Consider the following 19191-nt stretch of genomic DNA (forward strand, 5'->3'; position numbering starts at 1 on the left):
TTACCACCTAATTTCATGTCAGGCTCTCATTAATTGCTTTTGTCTAAATTTTTTTGGTCCATGTAATAAGCTTCATCAATTGGAATCTTACCAATTTCTTTATTCACCAAGTAGTGGACCTTCATTTAATTTGTCTTGCTTAGATTCTTGCATGTGCTACATTTAATAACTTTCACTTATCATATTAGTACTATCCAATTGCTTAATACTCCCTCTGTCCCATATTATATGTCTTTTTAGAGAGTTTTTTTTGTCCCAAATTATTTGTCATTTTAGATTTTCAATGAAGCATTAATTGCATTATTTTCAATTTTACCCATAATCACTTTTAATTAATTAGTTGAGAATCAATTAATGTCGATGATATATTAGTAATTTTATCTGTCCTTTTACTATAATCTATGCACATTTATTGATTTTCTTAATATGTGCAAAACAACCCAAAACGACATTTAAATTGGGACGGAGGGAGTAATAATTATATATATATACTCTCACACTCGTAAGAGTGAAGCAACTTGTAACAACTGGCAAATATGTGCACTCGATAAACTTGCACTCTCGTATAATAACTTACAAATTATACGAGAGACGTGAATCACACTCTATGCTTATAACCATGTGTGACAAATTCCACCTAGCAACCGTTGGCAATGGTATTCGAACTTGTGTCAATTGACACAAACTCATTAGCGGACAGCAGTCCCTTGTGGGACCAGTTTTTTTTTCATATATAGGAAGAAGAGACATTGCAAAAAAATAAAAAAATAATTAGATGGGGAAGACCATATTGTTTGGTAAACGTGTGTTTTTGAGAAATTTAAGACAGGAATTTCTTATGAAGAAAAAACAGACATCTTCCACGTCCTTGTTTGAAGGAGATCAAACCACGAGTTCATCCATAAACCCATTTATTGCCCATCGTGCGCTCTCTCTCTCTCTCTCTCTCTCTCTCTCTCTCTCTCTCTCTCTCTCTCTCTCTCTCTCTCTCTCTCTCTCACACACACACACACACACACACACATGTATTAATATTATTATACCAAAGTTTAATAATAATACGTAAGTTTGTACTTTGGCAATTAGTATCTCATTATTTTACATGTATCTGTAATGTGAATCATACAGTACACGTATACAACTTGCGAGGTGGCAAATGAGGCAAGTTCGATTACACCGTTAATTAATTAAATTAAATTAATTAATTTCAATCAAGATAAAAAAAAAATAGAAAACTGTCAAGCATCACACGTTATAATACAAATGATTCCAAAAAGTTAACGCTACAAAACAGGCCCCAAATCTAACACACTATAATTTACACATACAAAAATTACGGCGGCCCATACAACTTGCCATTCGGCCCATTTACTACAATACAGTATCATACAGTTATACAAAAGCCACGTCACCTTTTTCCAAGAGGAGCACCGGAGAGAGAGTTTCCAAAATAAAGAGCCCCATATAAAGTCTCTCTCTCTCCATCCATATTTCCAAAATGAGATAATGTATCCGAAAATATATATGTAATAAGTCGTAGGTTTATTATTACAAAGGGGCAGAGGGATCAGGTTTCGCGCGTGTCGAGTCAATATCTGATTGGTTCGTTGGATAGATAAGAGCGGCGAGTGAAATAGGCATGATGCAGAGTGATTTGGATTGGAGGAACTGCATTGCAGCTCCTACATCTTCTTCCATAAGTTTAGCTACCTCGTTTTCCGTTTCCTCATTCGACCACTTCTCCCACACTTGCTCGTTACACCCCATTTCGCCACTTCCATCCTAAATAAAATTACGGGAGAGCAGATATGTGAGATAAGAATATGATAATAAGTAACTAATCCCTTGGACTTGGATTAGTATTAGGTACAGGTGTATATCGAACGGATATCCGGAATTAGCGGTTTCGGAAAAAAAATCCTTTTCTTTTTTGAAGTGAAAAACTAATTCCAATTCCGTCCCCAGGAAAAAAAAATCGGAAATTTTTGGAAATATTTTTCGAAAATTAAAATCGGATTGGAAATTGGAATCTAGTATTTATTCTAATTTCGTTAAAAAAAACGGAAAATCAAAAATCAGAATTTTGGAATTCGAATGAAAAATATTGTTCAATAATCGGTTTTAGTTTCGGGTTTCGGTTTCCAGAAATTCCGTTCCAATTCCAACCCACAGTAGAAGGATAACTTAAATAGTTAATCACCTCAATGCCTTGGAGGGGTATGTCAGCAACAAGTTGTGCCACTGCACCAGCGCCGCCTAGCCTACTCATGCTCAAAACCTGTTACGCCAAATTGGATTTGAAATTTGAAACTTAAAATTCATAAGCCGCGAAATTGGATGTATGCGTAATATATTTTACAATATCCAAGAACAAGAATTCAATCTTACCTTGACTTGAAGCCTTAAGAACTTCACATAGTCCAGTATCTCATCAAGCATGGCCGCCCTATCAGTCTGCAGAAACCAAGGGACAAATCAGTAAAATTCAACCAAAACCAAGTAAACGAAGTTCGATCCCACCATTTTCCAACACTGTGAAGTGCGAGCAACAAATAATTTGCTACTTCCAATGAGCTAAAGATAATTTATACGCCAGGATATAAGAAAAGTCAACTCAGTATCTCATATCTCAACTCCCACTTATAGTTATTGCAGTAACCAATTATATAGAATCATAAAAAATAAAATTAAAGAAATCACTAGTGGCACTTCATGCAAAATGCAAATATCTTACAATTCAAAAACGGACAGTACAGTACATTATTAATTGCTGTACTAAGTCAGATAGATACTGAGCGGATCAGAACGTGTAAAGAATATGTGTGTGGGTTGGGGGGGGGGGGGGGTGGGGTCAAACATCTTTTGAGAATATAAGTATCTAAAAATGCTAAAAAAAAATTGGATTACCATAGAAACTGTAAGATTTATATCTCATAAGAAGTGGAGGTACGCACCTTGTTGCAGCTGGGAACAAGTTCTTGCAAGGCCTTGATTCTTTCAGATATCCTTTCTCTACGTAACTTCATTAGATGCAATCGTTTTATTTAGAAATGAATCAGCAATAAGACATTGAAAAAAACAGTTATCATAAATAAATATACCCGTTCAGCAATACTATGAGGATCTGTTGCTTGGCCTCGCCTTGCACGAACCCTAGGCCTAATGACAGGTGGATGTGGCATAGTTACTGCATTGCTTACTGTGGGTTGACCTTGAAAGGCCTGTGGACACAGATGCAGATTTAACATAAAAAATCGTAAATAACGCTTCTGTTTGACAAAGCAGCAAATACATGACAGTTGACAACTGACGATTTATAAAAAAAAAACACTTATCTAAATGTCAACAAATAATACTAAACCAAAAAGTGTTTAACTAGCTTATTCAGAACATATAAAAAACTTGTAAGATATTGTGAGGATTTCTCGAACAAAGACACTCTTACTTACAAATTACTATCATCCAGAACCCAAATCCACTAAATTTCTCGCATGACAATTGACAACTATAGACATTCTAAGATACAATATGAACTCCTCGAAGACAAGTCGAAAGAAGATATTAAAACTCTGAAAACTGTACTACCACTAAAAGTCGAACATGATTAATGAACAAAAGTACGAAACTGCCCCATATCGAATCTTTATCCTAACTGGATTTTCACCTTAACAAATTATACAAGTCATCAACTAAGTAATTTCTCAAATTTCGTACTTCTTAAAAATCATGTCCTTGTCGAAGAACTTTCTTTCACGAACAACAACTACTAACAGAACATGCCACACCATTTCTGAATTTTGTCAACATTACCTGATTTTGAGTATAAAAAAATTACACTATAGATCTTATAACCTAATTAATTGCATAATAATTGACATGAATTATTCGATTGGATGAACACTTGACTACATACATAAGCAAAATATAAGCATATACAAATATCTGTGTGTTTGCATTTCAGTTTGACCTGTTGAAATTGAGGCATGGGGTGACGTGCTGCATGAGCCTGTAAATGGTCAAAAGCTGGATATAAACTCCCCATGTTACTGTTAAGTGCTTCCCTCTCCTACAAAAGAAGAACTCAATATTACATTACAGCAATCCCACAATAAAAGTATTGATTCAGACAAATAATCAGCTACAGAGTGCCTGAGTCGACTCAGCCAGCTAACAAAGGGCACAAAGGGCAATACCTTTCCGAAACCCTAATCAAAACACCAAAAATTAAAAACTTACAGGCTTCACGGCATAGGCTCCGTCGTCATTCACGGCGTCACGGCCATTATCGAGGCTGAGGCTCAAAGGAAACATCGGCGTGTGATGGTGGTGGAGGCTCGCGGCGGCACTAACAGAACCTAGATGAGATACCAAAGTATCGTTCAACGACGTATTATCCGCGTGATTACTGCCGTCGGCTCCGGAGAGACCGGCGTACGCGGGAATAGCAAGGATTTGCTCGAGGAAATCGTCGGAGGCGTAACCCTCCGGTGGATTTGTCGCCATAGCGGCGACGCAGAGTATCCACAGGTAGGGATTTGAAATTGAAAGTTTGGGGAGGAAAGTTGAAACTCGGCCCAATGAATTTCTTTTCTTTTTTCTTTTTTTTTTCTCGAATGGAGTGAAAAGAGAATGGTGGGATTTTGTTTTTTGATGATGAAAAAGTGTGGTGATTTTTCTGGGGAGGTGCTGTTAGTGGTGGGGACTGGATACACAAGTGTTGGCCGATAAAGCTACAGGTGAAAAGGTGTTATTACCTTTTTACCCCGCATTTTCAATGAATTGTCTTTTCTGCACTTTTCTCTATGCAGAAATAAATATGAATATTTATTTATTTTAATGTATGACCAGCCCAATAGCATATTGTTTAGGATTGGGCCTGGGCCTTCAAAATTATTATTTTTTACAGCCCTAAATTACAATTTTACCACTATTCTTTACGTGCTCTTTGATAAAATGGCCCAAAACAAACTCGATTACAATATTATTTCATTAGGTAAAATAATTATAAAAACCAAATTGAATAAATTTGTTTTTATATTTTTGTAAATGCAATTTATTGATATAAATAATAAATATTTGGATTTTAGGAAAAAATTATAAAATGCCTAATATATCTTCCTCATTAATTTATTTTCCAATGTTTACCTCACAACTATATAGGAATAACACGGGTACAAATGGAAAATGATATTTCCTTCATCATTCGAATTAAACATTAGAGAAATTATCGAACAATTATTTTTTTCCCAAAACGATTAAGTCGAAAAAGAGAAAGTATTAAATTGTGTAGACCTTGTTTGGGGATTTGGATATGGATGATAAGAGTGAATAGCATCACATCATTCATTAGAATATGATGTGAATTATTCCATGTTTGATGTTATTAATAACTAAATTGTCCTTGTATTATGTAATATATATATATATATATATATATATATATTTTGAGAAAATGTAATATACATTTAATTAAATGATTTATAAATAATTTGGGCATATATTCAAGAAAACACAGAGGCTACTTATTTAACTTGCAATTAATTTTCTAAATTAAAAAAACTTGCAATTAATAAATTGAGCCTTTTTTCAATAATAAATAAAATATGTAAAAAAACAAAAAACAAATAGAAATTCAAAATATCCAAAGAGTAGACTGTAGCCCCTTTTAAAATTCAAAAATAGGCAAAATGAGTTTTTTAGTCCTGTAAGTTTGTTAGTTGAGAGTTTTAGTCCATCATGTTTCAAAATCAGAATTTTAGTCCTGTAAGTTACAAAAGTTGAGAATTTTGGTCCTATGACCTCCTATAACAGGTAATGTGATGGTTGTTGAATGAGTTGGCATTTAAAATATAAAAGTAAATAGATTAAAAATAAATTAGGTGATGTGGCTAATGAGTTGGACAATTTTTTAGTATACCATCAAATTATTTTTTTATTTGATCCATGAAATAAGCATTTTCGTAGTAACTATTTTTTAATTAATATTTCATAGTTTTCAAGTGATAAAAATAATAATTAACTATATTTTATTACTCGTAATGGATATTTGTTACTCTTGGTTTGATAATGTATTTTATGTTTGGAGGCTCTAGAATACCTTTTTGGTACATTTAATTTAATAGAGTTTTGAATATATTTTATTATTTTTTGGTTAATTTGTAAATGTGTATTTGATTTCTTATACTAATTATGATTGTGCATGTTATTTAACTTTACAACAAGGTTTCATAAAATATGTTTTCTTTTTATTATATGTTAAATTTGATTGTTGGTTCAATTTCATTGTAATCACTAAGTATAGATTTGTAAAAATATGAAATATTTAGATAAATATAAATTTAATTACTATTTTTATCAAATAAAAACTAAAAAATATTAATTAAACATTAGTTAGTCTTATGTCCTTCATAAAAATATAGTTGTAGATTCTATTTAATGGGTTTATTGTGGTTCTTTATTGCATATATAACAAAAAAATTAAATATATAAATTAATAATTAATATGTTAAAATTTCGTCCTTATTTGGGTGAATTTGATATTGAGGATCAAATTTTTCTCCAAAAACATCCAACTCATTAGCCACATCACCTAATTTATTTTTAATCTATTTATTTTTATATTTTAAATGCCAACTCATTCAACCAACCATTACATTACCTGTTATAGCAGGTCATAGGACCAAAATTCTCAACTTTTATAACTTACAGGACTAAAATTCTGAATTTAAAACATAGTGGACTAAAACTCTCAACTAGCAAACTTACAGGACTAAAAAACTCATTTTTCCTTCAAAAATATTTTACCAACCCATATTTCACTCGCGATTTTCCAACAATTCCATGTGGTGTCCACGCGCTTATTCCCAACAGGCAATCCTATCCGTCCACGTGTCTTCTCATCAAACGGTACTCCTCTCCCCTTCCGTTACTATACAGATATGCATCCACAAATATGTATCACCATCTCCACAAGCACACTCACTTTCTCACTTGCCCTGTATCTCTCTAAATTCCCCATACATCTCTCTCTCTCTCTCTCTCTCTAGACACACACAAAAAATTCGAAAAAAATGCTTGTGAAAGCTGCGCCCGCTTTTGGCTTGTTCAATTCCAATGGGGAAAACCTGAGCGCTCTGTTTTCCTCCGCCTCTTCGTCTTCTTCGTTGACGATGAAGGCCGCCGAGGGAAGAAATGTAAACGGATTCGTGATGTGTGCGGCGAAGCACACCAACAGCAAACCCTTGACCGGCGTCGTTTTCGAGCCGTTCGAAGAAGTGAAAAAGGAGCTCATGCTCGTGCCGAGTCTCCCTCAAGCTTCTCTCGCCCGCCACAAGTTCCCGGACGAGTGCGAGGCCGCTGTCAACGAACAAATCAAGTAGGTTTTCCTTCGATTTCATTGTTCAATCGCTTGAAATTTTTCTTTAATTAAGAAAATCAGCTGTTTAATTACATTTATCTCAGTCTGATTGTTTGTTATTTGGTTTTATAATTTGGTGATTGCAGTGTGGAGTACAATGTCTCGTATGTGTACCATGCCATGTTTGCCTACTTTGATAGAGACAACGTTGCTCTCAAGGGGCTTGCTAAGTAAATCACAGAACTACAACTCTTTTGGTGTTCGATCGGGAATTACGCGTTGATCTGGATTTTTATTTATGTTTTTGTTTTTGTTTTCCTGTAGTTTTTTCAAGGATTCGAGTGTGGAAGAAAGAGAGCATGCTGAAAAATTGATGGAGTACCAGGTGTTTGATAATTTTCCGCAATTTTTTATTTTCTTTGTTTTCCGATTATATTAGAATAAAATGTGATTTGTGTGTTATTTGTTTAACGGAATCCAGAACAAGAGAGGTGGGAAAGTACAGCTGAAGTCTATTTTGATGCCGCTTTCCGAGTTCGATCATGTTGAAAAGGGAGATGCATTATATGGTAAATGGTTCTTCGCTTAGCTTTGCTACCATGGTTAGAGTCAAACATGAATATATTAAGGTCATGTATATCCTATAATTGAGTGGTTGATATATGTGCATCTGTCGTAATTCATAGATTAATTTATTTGATGTCTATCCAATGTTGACATCAACATGGGGACCAAATTTTGTCATGGTCCTATATTTCTTTGCTGTGGGCATAAATTGGGAAATAGGAATCGATGGCAGTTTCTACATACATACTGTTTTCCTTTTGGAGGTATTCACAATATTATATTTCTCAATTACATGATTTAAGGGGATTGGATCTCACGTGCCTTACTACTATGTTGTTTTCATGTGAGCAATTTTGGGTCTCTGTGTGTGTTTGTAATAATAACATGAGCTGTGCATAGTGAGTTGTTGTCTAGAAAATGATAGAAAATATTTTTGGACTCTTATTTTCCTGAAATTGCTCCCGCAATTCATGCGTGAGATCCTTAGATCCTTGAGATTGAAGGAAGAAAAATTTGTCTTCATAGTTATTTGCTACATTTTTTCCTTTTTTCAACCCCTCAAATATAGATAGAGGTGAATAGATTTTTACTGGACCGATGTACTTCAAAGTGATGTCACACCTGTTGACTATGGAATAGAGGTCTTTTGAGTATGTGAAATTAAGCCGTCGAAAGTGTATTGTATTTGTCCAACTCCGACAGTATATTGATTGGATATGTTTGGGAATGGAGTTGGAACTACTCTATAGCATTTCTTGGTTTGATTTCAGATACTGAATTTTTATTTTTTGAAATTTCTTTGCTGTAATCAATGATGTTTTGCTGGACATGATGATTTATGGTTGTTCTTTGGGAAATGGTTAGTGGCGGGGCTCCAGTTTTGATTAGACCGCATTTTTGTGGATACAATATGGTAAAAAAACTTGTGATGTTAACTAGTGAAATTTTTCCCAATGATCACACATTCACACTATTAGAGGAGGTTGTTGGCTCTGGATGGTGGTTGATGCGATTCTGAAACAAAGATAGATACGATAGGGAAAAAAAAATTCCATTTATTATTTTCTGTTTTTGTTTAATTTTCAGTCACTTTTCATGAAAAATGTCAAGATTGTTTGTTGCATGCATCAGTAGTTCAGTACACCATGTTTATTCTACGTGTCATTAGTTTAGCAAATAATGCATTCGTTAAAGTCTAAATTAGTTCAATATGTCCTTATTCTAGTTTTCTATGTACCACAGCTATGGAGCTGGCGTTGTCTTTAGAGAAGTTGACAAATGAGAAGCTTCTAAATCTGCATGCTGTAAGTTATACTTTTGGACCCTCCATTTGTCTACGGTGGTCTATGGTTAATTTCATGCTAACATGCTTCATCATTCCAATAACAGGTAGCTTCTCGCAACAATGATGTGCAATTGGCCGACTTTGTTGAGAGCGAGTATTTGGGAGAGCAGGTTCTCGATCGATTTCCATCCACATCTTGTCTTGAATTTAAGCTTCTTTCGAATTCTACTATGCGTGTCGTAAAACTAATCTTCAGATATTTGTTTCTTACTAAGGTGGAATCTATCAAGAAGATATCGGAATATGTTGCACAGCTGAGGAGAGTCGGTAAAGGCCATGGTATGTATATTAAAAAACAATCCTTCTTTTTTTTTTTCCCGATATTTATGCGAAGGTGTAGTTTTACAATTTGCAATGGATTCTTCTTTTGTCTAGTTCCCGTAACATTTTTCTTTTCAATGTTTGGGTTATTAGGTGTGTGGCACTTCGATCAGATGCTGCTGAAGGAAGCCGATATTGTTGCTTGAGATGGATCTTTATGTGTGCTTTGTTGCCCTCTTAAAAGAATATACTCTTTGGCCTCTCTTACTTCGGTTTTTGCGCTATGACTTTCGTTGTTGGTGTTAGACGAGAGGTGTAGTTATCGTGGCTTTTGGAACTTATTAGCCTTACTATCAGTAGATTATGCCTTAGAAAAATTGAGCAATTTTGTTTGAACAGCTTGCCTATTACATTCGATGTGTTTTTAGCTTGAATCCGATGTTTTATATATTTGTTTTAGCTTCTATATCATTCGATGTGTGTGTGATTGTATGTAGATTTACGGGGTAAAATCACTCTGATGAATGACTTGACATAGGATTTAGTTTGGTCATATGCAGTGAGAGAACTCAGAAGGCCTAAACAATTAATTAGGGACAGTTTGGGGGTACATTAGCAAAGGAATTAGGAGGTTACTTTGAAATCATTCAACTGAAAATTATTCTCTTGGACCAACCCTCATTAGGAGAGTTGGTACCTAGAGTCCCCCTCCCCTACTTCCCCTTGTAATGGACTTGAATTTACTCAAAAAAAAAAAAAAAATTATTCTCTTGGTCTTGAGTCAATTATTTCTTTTTATATTGAAACTATCCCAAACACATTTAAAAAGACAATAAACAGAACAGAGTAAGAGGGTGTTTGCCTAAACTTATTTTAAACAGCTGATAAGCTCTTACGTCTGATAAGATGTTTTAAGAGCTGATAAACTGTTACATCTTATTTTTAAGATTAGTTTTTAGAGTGTTTGGATAATAAACTTATTTCCTATTTTTACTCATTATAAGATCTTAAATAAAAATGTGGGGTATATGCACTTATTTAAAAAGATCTTATTTGCTCTCTAACAGCTTATTTTTAAAAAAAATAAGATCTTTTTAAAAAAAATTACCAAACACTTTGGAAGAGCTTATAAGCTCTAAAACATCTTATAAGCTCCTTTTAACATCTTATAAGCTTAGCCAAACACCCTCTAAGTTAACGTTAAAAAACTAATAAAGCAAATATTCTCTCTGCAAAATCGTGTAATAAACTATCCGTGAAATGCAAATATCAATTTGAAAACCTAGTTTAATAGTGCGAATAACTTCATCCGAAAGAAAAAACTTCCGACCATCACACACCCAATAGAGATACGCCACGTGTATCCACTTTTCACTCGAATCGCCAGCGTTTCAGACTTGTTCAAACAGAGTTTCCCCAAATCTATATATATTTAAACCGGACAGGAAAATATTTCTAATAGAACAGAACAGCAGCTCTTTCGAGAAGCCATGGCAAACCCTCCGCAGATTGTATTGCTTTTACTCTTTCTATTTTCCGCAGCAGCACTTCTTTCTCATGCCGAAGAGAAATTCGACGTTCGCAGCCATTTATCCACTGTTACCAGGTCTCTCTCTCTCTTCGATTTATTTGCAGAGAATTGTAATTTTGAATTTTTTTTCTTATTTCGGTAATGAATTAGTTCGATTTGTATTTTAATTGTTCTGAATTATGAAGAAAAAATATGTTTGTGTTAATTGTGGTGGCAAATGGCTTTTGCATGTGTTGGTATCAGTCGTACGGTAACAATTATGCAATCTATTTTTTCTGTTTGCGATCCAATTTTTTTCTAAATATTGAATGTATATTGTTTCTTTCGTTTTAGTTGGGATAGTTTTTTCTTAGTTAACTTGTGTACATATCTTCTGTGCAGATATCATATTTCGAAGGGTATTTCTGAGAATTCATTTGTTCCCTCGAATATTCCTGATCAGTGTAAACCTATTCACTTAAATCTTGTGGTAATCATCTTTCAAATTTCTTAAATGTTGATTTTATTTATTTAATTTTTTTTAATTTTGTTTTTATGTTCTCTGATTCGAACTATAAATGGTGCATCAAATGCTTTAGTAGTTTATGTGATGGAAGTGCAGAAAATTGAGAAGATACAATGCTTGTAGGCATTTCGAATATCTGATTTACTTACTATGCCATTAAAGTAGAAAAGTATTGTGAAATTTTACTAAGTGTTTAAAAGACCTCCCGAGAAAGCATCATCGGCCACGTATCTTACTTTCTCCGTTGATGGAATTTATGTTGCAGTTTGCTAATCTTTGTCTCACAAACTTGGATCGTTTTATAACTCAACAGATGAAACCCACTCTGCTATATTGCTTTGTTCTTTTAGTTGCGATTGTTTCTACACACCCTTAAATCAGTGTATCCTGACCCACAAGGACTTATTCTAATGATTGAGTTGGCAGGCAAGGCATGGAACTCGCGCTCCAACCAAGAAAAAGATGAAAGAATTAGAATTCTTGGCCACTCGCTTGGGAATCCTTTTGGAAAACGCGAAGGGGCAGAAATCCACCGTCATCCCTTCGTGGCTACGGGGATGGAAATCTCCTTGGACAGGAAAGCATAAGGGTGGAGAGCTGATTACCGAAGGAGAAACTGAACTGTACGAGCTCGGTATTAGAACCAGAGAAAAATTTCCCGAACTATTTAATGAAAATTACCATCCTGATGTCTATCCAATTAAAGCCACTCAGGTTCGTCGTCATGGTCCGTCTATTTACTTTTACCCGCACACAAACAAGGCTTCCCGTTTATACTTTAACATATTTTATATTCTGGTTCTTGGTCAGAGGTAAATGATCACGTGGAAATTTTGTCAGTGCTGTTAAAATTTGTATTTTTCGTATGGTCAATTTCAGGTGTCTCGAGCCTCGTCTAGTGCTGTAGCATTTGGTATGGGGCTCTTTTCTGATCGAGGAAAACTTGGACCGGGGCGCCATAGAGCTTTTGCAGTTACCAGTGAAAGCCGTGCAAGTGATATAATGTTGAGATTCCACGATTGCTGTCAAAACTACAAGGTAAGATCCTTTCCTCGACATTTAATCGAGAAGCAACATTCTACTACTACCATATGCATATTTGGACCATATATAATCATTTTAAGGATATTAAATTGTAATGATCTCTACTAATATTTATATACTGTCTGGTGGAATGAGTTCCCTCGAATGTTCCGAAGTTCTGAACAATCTTTATTTTTGAGTTGAATATTGTCAAGAAGTGTTAGCTATACAATTATTACTATATACTTGTTAAATATATTTTTTTTTCCTTTCCGGTTTATTGTAACTACTGAAAATTTCCAATGTTATTTTGTGTTTGAATAGTCATTCAGAAAAAGTCAGGAGCCGTCTGTTGATAAGCTTAAAGAACCCGTATTGAATGAAATAACACAAGAATTAGTTACACGTTGGGGTCTGAATTTCACACGACGGGATGTATCTACCCTATGGTTCTTATGCAAACAGGTAATTTTGTCTTCATTCTCGTTTCAATCCTCCACTCTATCTTTGTTTTCTGTTTAGGGGTATTAAGTATATTTATCCTTCATTGACTTGTAGGAAGCTTCTTTACTGAACAAAACGGATCAAGCCTGTGCCCTGTTTACTCCATCTGAGGTATTGAATTATTCAAAACAAGAATTACCAATTTAGTTTTATTTTGGTTTTCTATTTATTTATATAATTTTGCCCTCAATTGAATCCCATTCATCGTAATTTACGCCATTAACTAGTAAACATGTTTGTAGGTAGGTTTGTTGGAGTGGACAGATGATCTTGATGTTTTCATGCTTAAAGGCTACGGTAATTCATTGAACTACCATATGGGAGTTCCATTACTTGATGATGTCATCCAGTCGATGGATCAAGCTATTATGGCTAAAGAAGGTACATTGCTTCGTGTTCTTTTCTTTTCCTTTACTTATTCTGACTCTATAATCTTTTGCCTCGTGCTTTGTAGACGGACTTGTTCCTGGGAGTTACGAAATGGCGAGACTAAGGTTTGCTCATGCAGAAACTCTGCTTCCGTTTTCTTGTTTGATTGGGCTATTTCTTGATGGACCCGGTAAACATTTTTTCGATTTCTTCAGCTCTTCTGTTTTCTGGTTTACCTGTTTTGGATCGACCCTTATATTAGTATTCTGCTGTATTATCAGAGTTTGAACAAATACTAAACGAACAACCTTTGCAACCGCCTCTTAAACCTCCCCAGAAGAGAAGGTGGCGTGGCAGCACAGTTGCCCCGTTTGCTGGAAATAACATGCTTGTTCTATATAGCTGCGGCTCGGTCAACGAGACAAGCAAATACTTTGTCCAAGTACTGCACAACGAACGCCCTATTCAATTGGCGGTAAGCTTATTACACTCTTAATTTTCTACTTTGCAAGTACTGCGCAACGAATCCTATGTTTTTCCAAAACTGGTAATTTATGTTTCTGGTTTTTGCTAATACTGTTATGGCTGTTTATCTCTGTGGTTAGGGTTGCGGAAATTCGGATTTTTGCCCATTTGAGGAGTTTAAGGTACGCTAATTTTAAACTTTTAATTTTGGGATTTGGTCTAACGAAATGATTGTTAATTAAATAGCTTAAGAAAATTCAATATTTTTTATTCCCTCAGGAAAAAATAGCTTATCCTCATTTGAAGCACGATTACGATGCTCTTTGCACAGTGGAATCTGAAAAACCCAAGCAAACAGCTCCAACTAGTACGTTTTCACGAATATTTAATTGGTTTTCCTCGTCCAGTGCTAAACAAACCAAGGAATCTGAGTTGTAGATGGACACGAGGAGAAGCTAATGTTTCCTTACTTGTTTTTATCGAACCGTGATCAAAATTTAATAATTGATCTCGGCTTTTCGTGAGGGTGTTATTCTCAGTTACTAACAATTCTCATTTCAAGAGATTACAGTTCCCATGTAGCTGACGATTTATTAATTTCATATTCTTCGTTGTAAATAATGTTCTCGTTGGAGTGGTTTAAATTTTTAAAGAAGCTCGACTTAAGGCAACAGGATATTTTTAGAGCAGGAAACAGATTATAAGTATAAACTTACTAATATCAATATCATGGTTGATAAAAATAGGCAGAAAAGACAACATCTGCAAGAATGTATATAATCAAGACAGCTTATATATATAACTTTTGCCAAGAAATTACAATAATATCCAACAATTGTAAGCCAAAATGAAACAATGACTATAAACATTTAGAGTTCGTTCCAAGAATTCTTCGAGGAGCGCGAACAAATGAATCTATTGGCAGTGTCTTCATAGTAACACTACATCCGCTTCACAAAGCTTTGTTCCGACATGATTATTTACAGAACTTGCCATCTTGTCAATTTTCAGTGAAAAATTCGCTGAAAAAGCCGATTGATGGTTACAATCTATGTATATATTTTTCATCAAATGTCAATCGGCTTTTCCCGTGTGAAAAAGTTGATCAATCCAGGAAATCTCTCTGCTTCTTTTATTAGTAACCACTGTAAGACGAACTTCAACGACACTCTCAGGAAAAAAAAGCAAATCAAGAGAAAACAGTTGGACTATGTTACCCTTGCACCAAGGGTAAATTACTTTCCCGACCTCGTGCTTCGGCTGTGGTTGAAAAAATTTAAACCTGGATAATTTCATTCTCAGCAAACCATCATTAGAGCTTTCTTTCACCTAATGCACCTCAGCAATCGAAGCACTGAGGTCTTCCCTAGACTGCGATCTCCTGCTTTGCAGACGCATTTGACTTCTGTCGGGTGTCCAGAAAGATCCTAGGTTATTGTTATCATCAAACTGCATCTTTCTTAAACTACCCGACGACTGACTATGTGGTACACTCCTCGCCGGAGAATACAACGATGACTCAGCAAACTCAATTCCACCACCACCACCGACACCAACTGTTGGACTTAGTGGTGTCTTAGCCCTTCCATCCCCTGAAACACAATAATCAAACTAATTTAGAAAACTTTGAGTAAATCAAATTTCAAGAATTGCCAATGTTTTATTTAATTACCTATATCAATGGGACGACTCCAACGAAATCGAAAAGGAGACGGAATATTTAGAACCGATCCCGATTTCACACTGTTATTATTATGCCTGTACAACGGAAGATATTGCCTCCGCAAAAATTTCGGGACCCACCACTTGCCAGCACAGCTCAAAGCACAAAGCAAGATAAACAAAGAAGCAAATAAAACAGCAAAAAGAACAAACGGGTTTATCTTCACTCGAAATATATAATAGCTCCGAAGTTCCGCACTGTACGCAAAAGCCTTTCCAGCTTCAAATAAAGCAACGCCAAGTGTCCAAGTGATGCTTCCGGAACCTACTATCACTTGTCCATCAGTAATGTGCAGTCCTTCTCTCAACAGTAGCACAACATAAGGCGCCCTAAAGCAGTACTGTTCTATAAAAGGCTGAGGTACAACACTCTCTCTTGCAACATCCCAATTCTTGTCACAAAACTCACGGCCCTTCTCTAACACATCATCAAGGGTAGAATCGGAAGTTAAGTTGAAAAAACGGTACACAACGTAAAATCCAGACATGGCATAGAAATGGCCCATTGGACGAGGTAGATTCTCTGCAAGTGCACATGGATTCACTTCGCAATCACTTCCTCTACTATGATTGTTCCATTCAGACAAATTGACAGCAACTTTAGCAAGCGCTCTACATTCTTCCCAATTCGGAGCTCCAACGAGCTGAACTGGAGCTCCGGATTTTTCCCCTTTACCCAACTCCGACGAACAATGTGAACAAATGTACAGCTCTTTGTAACCAGACTGCAAACAAGGGTGCTTAATTTCGACTTTGCCACTTGCTAAATCCGAATCAGTGATCTTCTTAAGCCCTTTGATAATATAAGCAACGGATTTATCGAAAGCGTCATTGAGTCCGAATCCGGATAAAGAATAGGCACTTAGGTGATGGTTAACAGAGCCAATGCTTAGATTTAAGCTCGTTTCATCATACTTATCTTGTTTGCCTTCGAAAGTAACCTGCAGTGAAGAGCCACCCAAATCGAGCGCACCGTAAGTTTCCTTTTTAGGAGCGGCCCCCAAAACCCCTGTGTGATAATTTAAAGCTATCCATCCATAATAAGCTTCCTCCATGCCAGTGATGATTTTTACCCACTCTTTTTTGCATAAAAAACGAGAATTCTTTAGAATGGAGTAAGCATTATCAAGAAGCCATTCGGAATCTGAAGTCGGTAGCCTTCGAACTCCAGCTGTAGCACACAGAAACAGAGAAGTAGTTTTGTGAAACTTTTTTGGAATTTGATTTTCAGCCCATTGGATAAGAGGTTTTATTGCTTCGCTCAAACCCGAAACGTTGTTCACCAATTTGCCCAATCCAGGCTCTGTCTCCATTCGCTTGTACGCCCGCCCACTGTGGGACACACTTTGCAAACTTTCAGGCAATGATTTTAATAAAACGGGGAGATTATCGTCTCGTTTGTGATTAATGGACGCCTCGTATACATAAACGCGGGTCCCGGTGCTACCACAGTCTAGGACAACATAGTACTTTGAAGCTCCTCTGGACCAGGTGGAATAAATAAATTGTAGAGCGAATAAAAGGAAAGAGATGAATAGTAAGATGACGAGGACACAAATGACTTTTAACCACTTCTTCCGTGTGGATGAAACTCCTGGTGATATCTTCTCCTTGGACAGAGTTTTTACACCATTTTCTTTCTGTAATAAAAATGGTGGAAATCTATTACCTGAAGCTATATCTACTCCGTTTTCTATATCAAGTTGGCGGTACGTGGAAAAATCTTGAAGGGAAGAGGAGTGTCTCAAATTAGTCTTCTTCTCTGAGCTCGAAAAAGGATGAGCGTGAACAGAACTAGGCATAGGAGGCAATCCAGGTGATTTGTATGTAGAGGCCTTTTGGGCTGAAAACAATTCTGCGAATTTACTGAACACCATCTCTAAAGGAATTTCGAGTAGTAATCAAAATTATTTGTGTTACCCCTTCCGGAACAATCTAAAACAAATTAGCAGATTACGTGTAAGCTCTGCAGAAATTGAGTGCAATGAACTAATCGAATGAATAACATGAGCCCTGCAGAATCCACATAACAGATACAGCCATATTATTTGATGGAGGTGAAAGATAAATGACAAACATAAAACAGAAATAGACTTATAGCCTTAATTATTGAATTAGAGAGATGAAACTAGAGCAGAAACATTAAGCAGAAAACAATAACATAGGGTATAATCTGAATCGAGAACCAAGAGTTTTCTCATAATCGTTGACGGTTTACGAAGATCTTAAAATTTGGTCGTTAGTTAAACTTAGGGTTGATAACATTAAACAATTTATGTGTTCTAGTTATTTCCATGTACGCAAAGGGAAAAAATAAACATCTGATTTGGAAAACAAATTCAAATTGAACGTCTTCTATACAATTTTGTTATTCAGACATCTCCAATCAAATCTAAAAGCCTCGCCAAAGTCCATGAATGGACAAAACACCGATCCTCTATGAATTTTCATCCGATTTAATTAACATTACATCATTCAAAATTTGGAACTTTGAAAAATATGAATTTGGATGCATGGTGAACCGTTGATAGAGATTCAACTCAATGCCAGACGACTTAGCAAAACTTTATCGATACATTTGCGTCCGCCTAAACGTATCTATCCCCTCACTATTCATCGATACAAGAAAGCTTTAGTTACATACATCAAAAGATCATTTACCAAACCGTGACGCAAATCGAACAGAGAAAATGGTTCAGTCGGTAACAAAAATAATTGAATACGTAAATCTCGATATCATCAAAAACTTTAATTTCAAGTTTCACTACTGCAATTCTGCAGTTATGTCGGATTCACAAAGAAAGCCATTATACCACACTATATATCAACTTAAGCACTCTGTATCGTATCAAATATTGCAGAAACGGACGAAATGGGAGAGAAGTAAGAAACTCGAGATCAGAGATCTTCGTAAGCTACTCACTAGAAACAAAAAAACGAAAATGCAGAGATTCATAAGACTTAATTCAACAAAAATACAGACGATAAAAATTCGAAGGAAAATTAGTTTTCATTACCATCAGATCCTTGGAAGATTAAAATCAACTGCCGAGTTTGGCGCTCGCTCCATACAGCAGATCCAAAAATTCCGACGGCGTTTGCTGCCTTTCCCCCACCGACAAGAACAAAACCCCCCAACAGCTTCTACGTATTGAACTACTCCACCACCATCTCTCTCTCTCTCTAAAATGTAGTGAGAGAAAAGTTTAAACCTTTTTTTTTTTCTTTTTCCTTTTTTTCTTTCTTCAATTGAGAACAAATGAAGAGCAGTTTTTGTTTCTTTGACTTTTCTATCGTCAATAACTGTAATTTTTATTTTTATTTTTTTCTATGGTTATTTTATTATCTTTAAGCATTTTAATGCATAAATTAGTTATTGCATAACTGTGAAAAAATAAAATAATATTATCGCTGGAATAATAATAAATAAAAAATACACCAGTAAAAATAATTAATAAATAAATAAATAATAAAAGGAGAAAAATAAAAAGAAATGAAAGGTAAAACACTTTATTGGGCTCAAATTAAAAGTGGGCCGGTCT

At 35.4% G+C, this 19191-nt stretch overlaps 4 protein-coding genes across 5 annotated transcripts; 2 read left to right on the top strand and 2 right to left on the bottom strand.

Moving 5' to 3' along the window:
• Positions 1-1183: 1183 nt before the first annotated feature.
• Positions 1184-4697, bottom strand: LOC105977611 (transcription factor UNE12). Its single transcript, XM_088819432.1, has 7 exons — positions 4237-4697; positions 3968-4066; positions 3102-3221; positions 2955-3020; positions 2389-2454; positions 2201-2278; positions 1184-1782 (listed from the first exon to the last, which is right to left on the bottom strand). The coding sequence occupies exons 1-7, from the start codon at positions 4501-4503 to the stop codon at positions 1549-1551; spliced, it is 930 nt and encodes a 309-aa protein (XP_088675558.1). The 5' UTR covers positions 4504-4697; the 3' UTR covers positions 1184-1548.
• Positions 4698-6963: 2266 nt separating this feature from the next.
• LOC105977609 (ferritin-2, chloroplastic) lies at positions 6964-9986 on the top strand. The gene is made up of 8 exons (XM_013002931.2): positions 6964-7375; positions 7504-7587; positions 7682-7742; positions 7839-7926; positions 9167-9228; positions 9314-9379; positions 9485-9548; positions 9684-9986. Exons 1-8 carry the CDS (start codon positions 7071-7073, stop codon positions 9734-9736), a joined length of 783 nt encoding a protein of 260 aa, XP_012858385.2. The 5' UTR covers positions 6964-7070; the 3' UTR covers positions 9737-9986.
• On the top strand, positions 9684-14545 carry LOC105977634 (histidine acid phosphatase family protein). Its single transcript, XM_088819431.1, has 13 exons — positions 9684-10223; positions 10312-10384; positions 10725-11136; positions 11443-11530; positions 11993-12280; positions 12446-12604; positions 12914-13054; positions 13148-13204; positions 13336-13474; positions 13548-13652; positions 13744-13937; positions 14068-14109; positions 14207-14545. Exons 3-13 carry the CDS (start codon positions 11021-11023, stop codon positions 14363-14365), a joined length of 1488 nt encoding a protein of 495 aa, XP_088675557.1. The 5' UTR covers positions 9684-10223; positions 10312-10384; positions 10725-11020; the 3' UTR covers positions 14366-14545.
• A 159-nt stretch (positions 14546-14704) lies between these two features.
• LOC105977633 (putative apyrase 7) lies at positions 14705-18956 on the bottom strand. Of its 2 annotated transcripts, none has more exons than XM_013002961.2 (3): positions 18667-18956; positions 15600-17662; positions 14705-15519 (listed from the first exon to the last, which is right to left on the bottom strand). In XM_013002961.2, exons 2-3 carry the CDS (start codon positions 17524-17526, stop codon positions 15257-15259), a joined length of 2190 nt encoding a protein of 729 aa, XP_012858415.2. In that variant the 5' UTR covers positions 17527-17662; positions 18667-18956; the 3' UTR covers positions 14705-15256. The 2 variants fall into 2 exon arrangements, with proteins under 2 accessions (XP_012858415.2, XP_012858417.2); XM_013002963.2 differs by having other exon boundaries at positions 15600-17584; positions 18667-18909.
• Positions 18957-19191: the final 235 nt, after the last annotated feature.

Source organism: Erythranthe guttata, chromosome 6, assembly GCF_056151865.1.
Source record: "Erythranthe guttata isolate IM_541 chromosome 6, IM_541, whole genome shotgun sequence".
NCBI lineage: Eukaryota > Viridiplantae > Streptophyta > Magnoliopsida > Lamiales > Phrymaceae > Erythranthe > Erythranthe guttata.